General features: G+C 32.9%; 1 protein-coding gene across 2 annotated transcripts in view; it reads right to left on the bottom strand.

Annotated features, from left to right (window-relative positions):
- PDCD2L (programmed cell death 2 like) overlaps positions 1–13,744 on the bottom strand; it is a 29,028-nt gene that overhangs the window by 1,701 nt on the left and 13,583 nt on the right. Inside the window, exons 6-7 of one of the 2 annotated variants that reach the window (XM_036231579.1) lie at positions 10,831–10,979; positions 8,493–8,982 (exon numbers count right to left, since the gene is read on the bottom strand). In XM_036231579.1, coding sequence (XP_036087472.1) covers positions 8,714–8,982; positions 10,831–10,979 — 418 coding nt within the window. In that variant the 3' untranslated portion in view covers positions 8,493–8,713. Of the gene's footprint in view, positions 1–8,492; positions 8,983–10,830; positions 10,980–13,744 lie in introns of those variants that run through there. The other variant, XM_016166080.2, reaches the window with a different exon arrangement.

The following is a 13,744-nucleotide window of genomic DNA, read 5'->3' as shown; positions in this document are numbered from 1 at the left end:
AAAGCAACATTCAATGCCAAAAGATATCTATATAAAAGCGAAAGATCTCCGGGATTTTCCGAAAACATTCTTCTTAGCGAGACCCAGCCACAGAGATGACAAGGAACAACAAGTAAAAGGGCCAGCGGCCCTCTCACTGAAAGGCGACAGCATGGGGTCTACAACATCTGAAGAAAGTGGAGCTTAAACATTTATATTTGGAGGTGGAGTATGGTATAAATTTCCTTATCTATTATAGTAAGGAGCCCAATGAATACTAACTAAAATTGAAATATGGAATGAATGTAATTCTCTTAATTTCAGAAGGCTCTTATGGAAACTAGGGCCTCTTGAGGGAAAAATCTATTACCTAAAGTCCAGCAACTTGCTTCACTTACACTTAATTTTCCTTATGTTAAATTTGCATAAATTCATTCTAATATTTTTAATATGTATTGAATTTATCATTTTTAGAAAAAAAAATTTTCTCATGCTATCCATTCATCTAACTTTCCATCTGCATTTATGTCAAGAGTGATGACTGGTGGTAGCTGAAGGAAACTGGACTTTGGGTGGTCAACACACTATAGAATATATAGATGTCAAATTATAATGTACACCTGAAAATTATATCATTGTATTAACCAATGTTACCACAATAAACTTAATTAAAAAAATAAAATAAAACAGAGAAAACTGGGGGAAAAAACGAGTGATGCTCACTGATGTTGTTAATAACAATGATTTCCAGGGTTCGCCAGACATTTACAGAAAATCTCCAACATAACACTCAGAGATCAAAACAAGCATAGAAAAGAAGGCAAACTGCAAGAAATAGACAATGCAGGTAACAAGTGAAAACTTAAAAAAAAAAATAAAACATTACTTAAAGATATAAAAGAAGATACTGAACTCATAAAATAAAAAAAACTGGTATGAAAGTTTCAAAGGAAGAGCTTTTGAAAAATAAAAATATAACACCCAAACTAAAATGCAAGAGAAGGGTTAGAAGATAAAATAACAATGACATAATAATAAAGAGAAGAAGCCCAGCAGTCCTACACTATGTGATTCCACTTGTGTGAAGTTCCAGAACAGTCAAAATTCATATGGGAACAAGGATGAGAACAGAGATGACCACAGAGAGGGGAGGGCTGACTCACTGGGAAGGGGACACAGAGGGCCTTCTGGGATACCGGAAACACTCCTTATCTTAATTGGGAAGGTGAGTACAAGAGTGCACATATACAGAAATACATCCAGTTATACACTTAAGATCAGTGCATTTTACTATGTGGTTTCTTTTTAGGAAAGAAGTACAGGCATTGAAGGTATGAGCCTCCACTAGCAAAAAGATTAGAACTTGCTGAAGGCTCAGATGATAGTTAACATTTTTTAGCAATAAAGTACTTTTTAATTGATACGTACATTTTTTTAGACATAATCCCATTGCATACTTAATAAACTACATATCACAGTATAAACATAACTTTTATATGCACTGGAGAACCAAAAAATTTGTGTTAATCTCTACTGATTCAAATATTCACTTTATAATGGTGGTCTGGAACTGAATCTGTAATATCTCCGAGATAAGCTATACATGGCAAGTAGTTCCTGGATATGATACCAAAAGTACAGGCAACAAATGTAAAAACAGACAAACTGGACTATGTCAAAATTAAAAACTTATGCACATCGAAGGACACAACAGTCAAAGGTGATCTACAGAATGAGAGGAAATATCTGCAAATCGTATTTGACAAAAGGTTATATCTAGAACACATAAGAACTCCTATAACTCAACAAATAAAACAAAGAACCTGATTAAAAAGCAGATAAAAGATTTAAGTGGACATTTCTCCAAAAATAATATGTAAATGGCTGAAAGTCATTTATATGAAAAGATGCTCAACATTACTAATCATTAGGGAAATGCAAATCAAAACCACAAGAAGATACCACATTAGTTAGGATGGTTACTATCAAAAACACAAAATAACTCTTGGTAAGGATGTGGAGAAACTGGAAACTTTGTGCATTGTTGGTTGGAAATATGAAATGGTGCAGCTACTGAGGAGAATAGTATGGTGGTTCCTAAAAAAAGTAAAAATAGAACTGCCATATGATGCAGCAATTGCACTTTTGGGTATATATCGAAAAAAACTGAAAGTTGGATCTTGAAGAGATATTTGTACACCCATGTTCATAGCAGCACTATTCACAGTAATGAAGAGGTAAGATCAACACAAGTATCCATTGACAAATGAACAGATGAACAAAATGTGGTAGATCCGTACAAAATATTATTATTCAGTCTTAAAAGGGAAGACAATTTTGACACATCCTATATAACATGGATGAACCTAAAGAGAACATGCTAAGTGAAATGAGGCAGTTGTAGAAGGACAAATACTGTATGATTCCACTTATATGACATAACTAAAGTAGTCAAATTCACAGAAACATAAAGTAGAAGGTTAACTGCCAGGGGCTGGGGAGAGAGGGAAATGGGGAGTTGTTAGTGGGAATAAAGTTTCAGTTTTGCAAGATGAAGAAGTTCTGGAGATTGGTTGCATAACAATGTGAATAAACTTAACATGAATGAACGGTACACTTGGAAATAGTTAAGATGGTAAATTTTATGTTTCATATTTTTTTTACCACAATTTAAAAAGTAAATCAAGTACAAAATTGGGAAAATCTTCCAGAAAGCAAAACAAAAATCAGACAACAAAAAAGAAAATACGGAATCAAAATAGGAAATGAAACATTTAATTACAGAAGTTCCAGTAAAAGCAGAACAAGAAACATAAAAAAAAGAAAAAAAAAATCAAGGATACTGAAAGAAACCACTTTCTGAACTGAAAACATTCACCAAGTACTCAGTCTAATACACATAATTTCAGAATATCAAGGATAAAGATTCTAAAAGTGATCTAGAAGCAAAATAGTTCACACTGAAAGGACCAATAGAGTGGCACTGTTCTTTTCAATAGCAGTACAGGATGCCAAAAGAATGGAGTAATATTTTAAACATTCTCAAAAAAAATTATTACGGCTTAGCATTCCACATGACTATATTATGAATTAAACATAAAAACAGAATAAATATCTTTTAAGACTCATGTGGTATTTAAATATATATCTCCTATGATCCTGTCTCAGGAAACTACTGGAGAAAGTGCTATATCAAAACTGAAAGAATAAACTGAGAAAAAGGAAGATATGAGCTCTATGAAATGAGGAAACCTACTTGGAAGAGGGGCCAAGGGGAAACCAGAATAAAGGCAGAAGGTAACCAAGGATGACATCAAGGCTAGAGGTGTGGAAGGCCTAGAGTGCAGACTAGACAAGAAGAACAAGGGGCACTGGACGGGAGGTCTTTAGGGAAAGAAAAATGGAGCTAGTATATTACCTAGAGTTTGATTTGTGAAGAAAATAATATTGAGAACCTTCAGAAGAGTGTCAGAACTGGCTAGAAGAATGAAATAGGTACTTATTTCTTATCCAAGAAAGAACATCTGATTACAATATACTACTTTATTAACTACTAAATTGGTAGTTACAACGATATAGTTATAACTTTATAGTTTAATATAAATAACATATAAACTATAATAAATATACTATAAATTATATGTAAACTACATGTAGTTATAACATTATAAACATAGTTATATTTTAATGAAAATTGTAAACACTATTGGGAAGGTGGGTCAAATGAAATATGGTAAAAATGGGAAGGGGATTGTAAGAGATCTAAATCCTGCTATGCCAATATAATTAAGTGTAATTCAATAGATAATGTCTAAAAGAGATCAATTTTAAAATAGTATGTTTTATTTAGAAATATAAAAGTAAATTCTAGAAGAAACAACTTAAACGTGCCGTCAGTGTCTCTCTCGAGTGCAACTGGAGGGAGGAAGGGAAGCAAGAAGGGCCGCAGTTTTGTTATAAGCCTTTTGGTACTATGGATCTTTTAAAAATTGTGAATATTTCATTTATGAAGTTTGACTCAATAAACAGAAAGGACACTGGTATTTCATAATAATAGTATTCACTGATAATAGTATTCACTGTTATCAACAAAAAATATATCTTCATATCTATGTGTGTTCAAAGCACACTGCCTATTTGGCAGATAAAAAGATACACACCAAGTTATAAGTAATTTCTTTTTTGTGTCAAACTTTTAAAAAATTCATATCCTCCTTCTACTTCTAAGATGCCATATGAAGAAATACTTCTAAATATAGAAAAAGCCATATAAGAAGGATACTAATTAAAGTGTTATTTATAATAAAGAAAAAAGAAAATGGTTTGAAATGTACAATAACTTTGGAAACAGATGACATGAAACTTCCACTGGGCAGAACATTTAAGGACACTGGAAAATGCCGGGAAGAGAAGAACAAAAATATGGATGAGACTAATTTATTTTATTTCTTAATGTATAGAAAGAAAATGAGACAGATACATATATCACTAACAATTATCTCTGGGTAATTGGATTTCTGCAGTAAATATTGTAGTTATGATTAGAAATATTTTTTAGAAAAATTAACATAGGAACCCAGAAAAAAATATATATGTTAAGATATAAAAGATGAAAAGTACTACACAAAGTATTTTAAACAAGAACAGAAGAAATATTCGATGAATGGTGTAAAAAAATTGTTCAGCAATTTGAGGCAAATATAAATCCTCACTTCATATAGCACACGCACGCGCATGCACACACATGCCACGAAAATATCAGTCAGCAAGGAGTAAAGAATTAAGTATTTTAAAAAGTCATACTATAGAAAAACCTCTGGAAGATGAAGGACTTTTTGACTTAGAATTTAAAATAAGAAATAACAACAAAAAAGACTGAGAGAATCCCATAAATTTTTAAACTGTGAAAAACCTAACAAAACAAAAATAGGAAGGAAAAAGGGAGGATTTGCAAGAAACAAGAAGGATATAGAGTAAATAGACCAGTAAGAAAAATATTAAGATCTCAAAAAAAATAAGGGCTCAAAGGATTGGCATCAAAATACTAATAGAAATACTGGTTAAAAATATATATAAAAGCAAAAATTTCAACTACATATTAATACATGATAGGGCAAAATAAAACTAATAATTCTACAAAAGAATGATGCTCATTTATTAAAATTGGCTTAATTACCTCTATTAAACCTAATTGTTACAACTATTGCTTTGCTGTCATAGCTGTTCTTCCCGCTGTCTTTGTAAGAATCGCCAAAGGCATTAAGAGTTGCACAGTGGCTTACATGGTGTTTTGCTTAATTGAAATCTAATTCACATGCCATAAAATTCACCATTTTAAAATGTATAATTCAATGTTTTTTTTTTTTAGCACATTCATTGAGGAATACAAACATCTCCACGGTCTACTTCCAGAACACTTTCATCACTCCAAAAAGATACTCCATACCCATATCCATTAGCAGTCACTCCCCATTCTCTCTTGCTCCCAGCTTTTGGAAATCACCAATATACTTTTTGTTTCCATGGATTTACCTATTTTGGACATTTCATAGAAATGAAATCATGTAATTTCTAGCCTTTTTGTGCCTGGCTTCTTTCACTTGGCATGTTTTCAAGGTACAACCATGTTGTAGCATGTGTCATGCAGTACTTCATTACTTTTTATGGCAGAATAATATTCTATGAAGAGCCCACATTTTGTTTATGTATTGATTCGTTGATGGACACTTGAGTTATTTCTACTTTTTGACTATTATGAGCAATGCTTATAGGAGCATCTGTGTACACATTATGCTTTCGATTCTCTTGGATTTACACCAAGGAGTAAAATTGCTTTCTTTTATCAATAATATTCACAAAACTTTTCCAAAATTTTATACCAGATGCTGCTAAGGATGAAGAGAAATCAATACTCTCCTATGTGTCTTAGAAAAACATAAACTGTGGTTTAGATCTATTAAGCTGCAATTTCCTAACATAACTTAGATAATACATATGTGTGTGTGTGTGTACACATATGTACCTATACATATGTACATACACAGCTATTAAAAAGAATGCAAAAAGTTGAAAACCACGTGATATCACTTATATGTGGGATGTAAACCTAAAAGCAACCAACAAACAAGACAAACAGAGACTCATGGACAACAGACTAGTGGTTACCAGAGGGTAGGGGGAGGGGAGAGGGAGATGGGATAAAAGGGGTCAAATATATGGTGACAGAAAGAAATCTAACTATGGGTAGTGAACACAGAATGCAATATATATATATGCCATACTGTTGAATTGTACACTTGAAACTTACTGGATTTCATTAATCAATGTCATCATAATAAAAAATAAATTAACTTTTAAAAAATGCAAAAAATAGGAATAGACAGGAACTTCTTCAACTTGAAAAAGAACATTTACAAAAACCCTACAGTTAACAGGTTACTTAGCGATTAAAGACGACTGCTTCACTCCTATGATAATATGACAAGGATGTCTGCTCTCATATTTATATTCAACCATGTATTGGAGGTTCTAGTCAATACTAGGAGGCAAAAATTTTAAAAATTAAAAGAGCTAGCTAAGGAAAGGAGTAAAACTCTTTTCATTCCTAATGACATGATTGCCTATGTCTAAAACATGATGTAATCAACAATAAAAGTCATCAGGAACATTGTAGGGCTTAATATATAAAAATCAATTGTGAGAGTAATGTCAAGGAGGATGGTAGAATAGGAAGCTCCGGGAACCTTACTCTACACTGGAGCACCACTGAGCTGCCAGAACTATTTGAAGCAACTATTTTGGAACTCTGAAGTCTAGTCGAACACTTTATCTCTTAGGGGAGAACTTTATTAAGAGGTTGGTAAATTTTAGAGTCTTTCCATTAGCAGCTAGCTATTCACACATCCAAGAAACTTCAAGCAGGAAAAACTGAAAGAGATCCACACCAGACACATTATAGTCAAATTGTTAAAACTCAAAGACAAAGAGATAATTCTGAAAGCAAGATAGAAATAACTAGTTACATATAAGACATTCTCATTAAGATTTAACAGCTAATTTCTCAGAAACCAGAAAAGCTAGGAGGCAGTGGGATGAGTTTTTTAAAGTCCTGAAGAAAAAGACTATAAACTAAGAATTGTATATCTAGCAAAACTATCCTTCAAAAATTAAAAATTAAGACATCAGATTTCGAAAAAGCTAAGGGAGTTTATCACCAGGAGATCTGCCTTACAAGAAATGCTAAGAGGAGTTATTCGCGTTGAAATGAGAGGACACAAGACAGCAACTCAAAGATAAAAAATAAAGAATACTAGTAAAATTAAACTTCACAAAAGCCAGTTTTACTTTACTGTACTTTTTGTTTGGTTTGTAACTTCTCTCTTTTTCCTATATGATTTAAGAGGCAAATGAATAAAATAATTATCATTAATCTATGTTAATAGACACACGAGATATAAAGATAGAATCTGTGACAATAACACTATAAAGGGAGAAGAACAGAAATATATATACATGTAAAATGTTTGTATATTACTGAAACAAAGTTGGCGTTACTCAAACTAGACTGTTGTGATATTAAGATGTTAATTGTAATTCCCAAAGTAGCCATTTGGAGATTTTTAAAGTTATTTAGTAAACAGCTAAAAAATATAAAATGAAAGAAATAAATCTAAATGGTATATTACAAATAATCACCTAAGTATAAAAAAGAGCAGTAATAGAGGAATTGAGAAAAAAAATTATGACACAGAAAATAAACAGCTAAATGGCATAAGTCAATTCTTCTTTGTCAGTAATAACATGAAATGTAAATGGATTAAACTCTTTTAAAAAGGCAATGGCAAACTGAATAATAATAAAAAAATATCTCCCTATACACTATTAGAGACTCTCTTTAGATATAGGAACACAAAAAGGATGAAAGCAAAAGGACAGAAAAAAATACACCTGGCAAACAGTAACCAAAAGAGAATTGGAGTGGCTATATTTACTGTTAGACAAAATACATTTCAAATGAAAAAACGGTTACGAGATTCAAAAAGGGTTGTTATATGTTGATAAAAAGGTTCAACAGGGCAATAAAATATAATAACTATAAACATACATGCTTCTATCTGCAAAGACCTGAAATATATAAAGCAGAAATTGACAGAATTGAAGGAAAAGACAGACAGTATTACAATGACAGTTGACTTCAAAAACCCCACTCATAATAAATAAGAGGACCAGACAGATCGATAAGAAAATAGAAAATATGATTATGCTATAAATCAATTAGAACTATCAGACCCATAAGGAACACTCCACTTAACGGCAGTATATACATTCTTTTCAAGTGCACATGGAACATTCTCTGGGATACACCATATGTTAAGCCACAAAGTAAGTCTCAATGAATTGGAAAAGATTGAAATCATATAAAGTATCTTTTTTGATCACAATGAAATAAAACTAGAAACAAGTAACAGAAGGAAAACTGGAAAATTCAAAAATATGTGGAAATTAAACATTTTAAACCAACAGATCAAAGAAGAAATAACAAGGGAAATTAAACAAAATTTTGAGAAAAAAGGAAAAAACAATATACTGAACCTTACGAGATGCAGTGAAAGCAGCGTTAAGAGGAAAATTTACTGATGCAAATACATACATTAAAAACAAAGAATGACCTCAAATGGCTAGCCTCAAACTATGAGGCTAGCAATATTCCTTATAAATAAAGATGTAAAAATCCTCAACAAAATACTATCAAACCGAATGACCTAACTGTATACTTTAAGGAACTACAAAAAGACCAAGCAACCAAAGCTGGCAGAAGAAATAAAAAAATAAAGGCTAGAGAAGAGATTTTTCTCCCCTTCTCTTTAATTCCCCCTACACACACCCCTGACCTATGGATGTTGCCTTTTCTCCTTAAGAACTGGATCTCTGAAGGCAGGGTGTCTCCTCTAACATGCTCGTGGTGAGCGCCTGGCGCACCCGGGGTATGGTCCGAGGCTCCACCTGGGGAGCGAACCAAAGAGATTTTTTAAAAGGAGAATATAAGAACAACAAAGAAAAATGTACAAAACCAAAAGTTTGTTCTTTGTGAAGATCAACAAAGTTGACAAATCTTTAGCTAGAATGAATAAGAAAAAGAGAAACTCCACGTTACTAAAATCAAAAATTAAAGTAGGAAAATTACTACTATGGAAATAAAAAAGATCAAAGAGAATACTGTAAACAATTGTCTACCAACAAACTGGATAACCTAAATAAGATGGACAAACTTCTAGAAACGCGGTCTAGCAAAACTGACTCAAGAAGAAATGGGAAATTTGAATAGACCTGTAACTAGTAAGGAGATTGATTCAGTAATCAAAAATCTCCCAACAAAGACAAGGCAAGAACTAGATAGTTTAATATTACAAAGCATTTAAAGAAGAATGAATATCAATCCTTAAATGCTCCTAAAAATGGAAGGGAATACTAACTCATTCTATGAGGCTAGCAATATTCCTTATAAATATAGATGTAAAAATCCTCAACAAAATACTATCAAACTGAATCCAAGAACTTATAAAAAGGTTTATTCACCATGATCCAGTGGGATTTATCCCAAGAATGCAAAGATGGTTAAACATACAAAAAAATCAATGTAATTTACCACATTAAGACAAAGAGTAGAACTACACGATCATCTCAATTGACACAGAAATTCAACATCCTGTAGTGATAATCACTCGAAAAACTAAGAATACGAGGGAAATTCCTCAATTTCATAAAGGCCATATATATGACAGACCCACAGCTAACATAATATTCGATGGTGAAAAACTGAAAGCTTTCCTCCTAAGACTTGGGAACAAGACAAGGATGCCCACCTCTGCCACTTCTATTTAACACAGAAGTTCTAGACAGAGTGATTAGGCAAGAAAAAAAAAAAAAAAAGCATCCAAACTGGAAAGGAGAAAGTAAACTGATCTGTTTCAGATGATCTGATCTTATGTGTAGAAAACTAAAGAATCCATACCAAATAATTTGGTTTTGTATATTTTTCTCTACTGTTTTTATATTTTCCCTCAAAATCTCTGCTGTAGCCTTTATTTTTTCCTTTCTTCTTCCAGCTTTGGTTGGTTGGTCTTCTTTTGCTAGTTCTGTAAGGTATACAGTTAGGTCATTAATTTGAGATGTTTTTAGTGTATGTGTTTACAGCTCTAACTTTTCTTCTTAGCACTGCTTCTCACAAATATATTCAATAAAGTCACAGAATAAGACAATCGATGCTCTCAAATTCATTATATTTCCATATACTTAAATGAACAATCCTAAAAGAAAATTTTTTTTAAAAAAACCAACAATTTACAATAGCACTAAAAACGATAAAATACCTAGTAATAAATTTAACTGAAGAGGCAAAAGACTTGTACACTGAAAAGTACAAAACACTGCTGAAGGAAATTAAGGAAGACAGATAAATGTAAACACATCCTATGTTCATGGATTAGAAGAATTAATATTGTTAATTATTGTTAACGGTACTACTCAAAGTGACCTACAGATTCAATGCAACCCCTATCAACTCTCAACAGTGTTTTTTACAGAAATAGAAAAACATTTTTTAATTCATAAGAGTTCTCAAGGGACCACCGAAATAATGTTAAAAAAAAAAAAAGATGGAGGAATCACATTTTCTGACTTTGAAACTTAATACAAAGCTACAGTATTCTAAACATACTGGTCTCCCAAATTTCCCAAATTTCTGTAATATGCTTATATTTTATAAGTAAACAAAAATGAAAGTCTTTAATTTTGAAATAATTCCAAATTTAGTGCAAGAAATTCGCATCCAAATTAATAAAGGGCTATTACCTAAATCAGCACTTCTCAGTATGCTGACCAGTGCTGGCATAAGCTGAAACTCAAAGGTCCTTTGGGCTCCACAGAGGCTGCAGGCTGGGAGCTCAGTGACTTCTGATGAAGGACAAGTCAAAAAAAGAGGTTCTCCACTCCAGGAATACCTAGGGCAAGAAAACAAAGAACACTGAGTCGGGACCTCACAGAAATCACATCTAACATCTAAGATCGTGCTTCCCAAGCTTTGTTTCTTTCTTGCAGAGCATCAGGAGTAAACCAGAGAAAAAGAAAATCTGGAAGACCAAAACACTAGCAGCAGCCTGTGAAGCACGGAGATACACCTGAAGTCTTACCCACGCTCGATTCAGTTTGAATGAAGGCACTAAAGCCAATGTGGAACTGAATCTAAATAAAACTGCCACAAAGCCCAGACTCAGCTCAACTGCAAATTAAGTGAACTCCAACCTCTGTATACTGGCATGCCCTTCTGAGGACTTCAATATCTACAATATTTTAAAAAGTTATTATATATAGAAAGAAGCAGAAAAATATAAGGAAAACAACAGACAAGATACTGGAATTATCAGACAAAGACTTTAAAGCAAGGGTCCCCAACCCCCAGGTCACAGACCAGTACCAGTTCATGGCCTGTTAGGTACCAGGCCACATAGTAGGTGAGTGACCGAAGTTTCATCTGTATTTGCACGCATCACCGTCTCAGTCCACCTCAGATCATTAGATTCTCATAGGAGCACCAGTCCCCGGTGCCAAAAAGGTTGGGGACTGCTGCTTTAAAGTACCAATAATAAACATGTAAAAGAATCTAATGGAAAAGGTGAACATGCATAAACAGATGAGGAATTTAGCACAGAAGTGGAAACTACGAGAGACTGAAACAGAAATGTGTATCAGAAATGAAGAATTTCATTCAACAAAAGTTAACATCGGACTGGAAACAAACAACAAAAACTGTGAATTTAAGGAAAATAAGAAATATCCAAAATGAAACAAAAAGTGTAAACTAAAAAAGAAACAGCATTTAAAAACCATGGGACAACTTCAAGTAGAGTAACATACAATTAACTGGAGTCCTAGAAGAAAGAAGATAGAAAAAATATTTGAAGTGATAATGGCCAAAATTTTCCCCAAATCAGTGAAAAGACATCAAACCCACAAATCAAAAAAGCTCAGCAAATCCCAAGTAGGATAAATTAAAACACACAAAGTACATAAAGTACACATATATATTACAAATAGAACAATAAGAAATATAGCTAGTTTTTAATACAAAGGCAAGAAGACAATGAAACAAATCTTTTCAGAGCTGAAAGAAGAAAAGTAAAAAAAATAAGATTTATATGCAATGAAAATGTCCATTAAAAGCAATATTAATACATTTTTAGGCAGACAAAACCTGAGAGATTTGTCTCCAATAAATTTACACTTCAAAAAAAATTAAAAGTTCTTCAAGCTGATGGGAAATATCAGATGGAAGCTAACACCTACGTGAAGGAATGTGGGGCACCAAAAGGGCAAATAGGTGAATAAACATAAAAGATCTTCTGATTATTTTTATCTAATATATACAGACTTCTTTTCCTTAAAAACTATTATTTCGAACAAAAATAATACTGTATTACGGGTATACAGCATATATAGAAGTGGATATATGAAAACAAGATCACGAAGGGCAGGGGAAGGTAAATGGGAATCTGTGGATGGTTCTTAGTTCATAAAGTAGTAAACTACCATGTGAAGGTAGACTGCAATAGCTCAGAGAAGTATATTATAATCACAAAGCTAATACAAAAAAGGTAACAGAGCTGCTACAGAAAGTCACAAAAGGAGACAAAAACATAAACTAAGAATATTCAATTCAAAAAGAACCCTTTTATACTGCTGGTGGGATTGCAAATTGGTATAGCCACTATGGAAAACAGTATGGAGGTTCCTCAAAAAACTAAGAATTGACCTACCATATGATCCAGCAATCCCTCTACTGGGTATTTACCCCAAAGACTTGAGAACTCATATCCAAAAAGATATTTGCATGTGGATGTTCATAGCAGCATTATTCACAGTGGTGAGGACATGGAAGCAACTGAAGAGTCCTATGATAGATGACTGGCTAAAAAAGCTGCAAAATATTACTCAGCCATGAGAAGAGATGAATATATACAATGGAATATTACTCAGCCATGAGAAGAGATGAAATACTGCCATTTGCGACAACCTGGATGGACATCAAGATAATCATACTAAGCGAAACAAGCCAGACAGAAAAAAGTTGAAAATCACATGATATCACTTATATGTGGATATAAACCTAAAAGCACCAAATTAGCAGGACAAACAGAGACTCATGGACATGGACTACTGACTAGTGGCTACCAGGGGACTATAGAGTAGTGGTTACTAGTGGGGTGGGGGACGAGGGGGGAGGTAGATGGAGTAAGGGGAGTCAAATATAGGGAGTTAGGGGGAGGATGAAGTAGGTAAAGGGGATCAAATATATGGTAGCTGAAGGAAACTGGACTTTGGGTGGTAAACACACAATAGAATATACAGATATAAAATGATAATGTACACCTGGAAATTATATCATTGCATTAACCAATGTTACCCCATAAACTTAAAAAAAGAAAAAAAATTGCAAAAAAAAAAAAAGAAAAGAATATTCAATTCACTGAAAAGTTTAAACAAAAAAGGGGGCAAAAAAAAAAAAAAGCAGTAAAGGCCAATAGTGGAATAAAATTAACCCACCACCACCAATAATTACATTAATGGACTAAAATGTCATGTAAAGGGCAAACAGATGGATTTTTTAAAAGGCAAGAGCCATATTTTTAAGCTGTTTAAGAAAAACATTTTAGATATCACCTCATACTAGGCTATTGGCAAGGATGTGGAAAAAAGTAAACACTTTTGC

This window comes from Rousettus aegyptiacus, unplaced genomic scaffold (genome assembly GCF_014176215.1).
Source record: "Rousettus aegyptiacus isolate mRouAeg1 unplaced genomic scaffold, mRouAeg1.p scaffold_m13_p_14, whole genome shotgun sequence".
NCBI classification, from domain to species: domain Eukaryota; kingdom Metazoa; phylum Chordata; class Mammalia; order Chiroptera; family Pteropodidae; genus Rousettus; species Rousettus aegyptiacus.
This window is presented reverse-complemented; position numbering and strand designations above follow the sequence as displayed.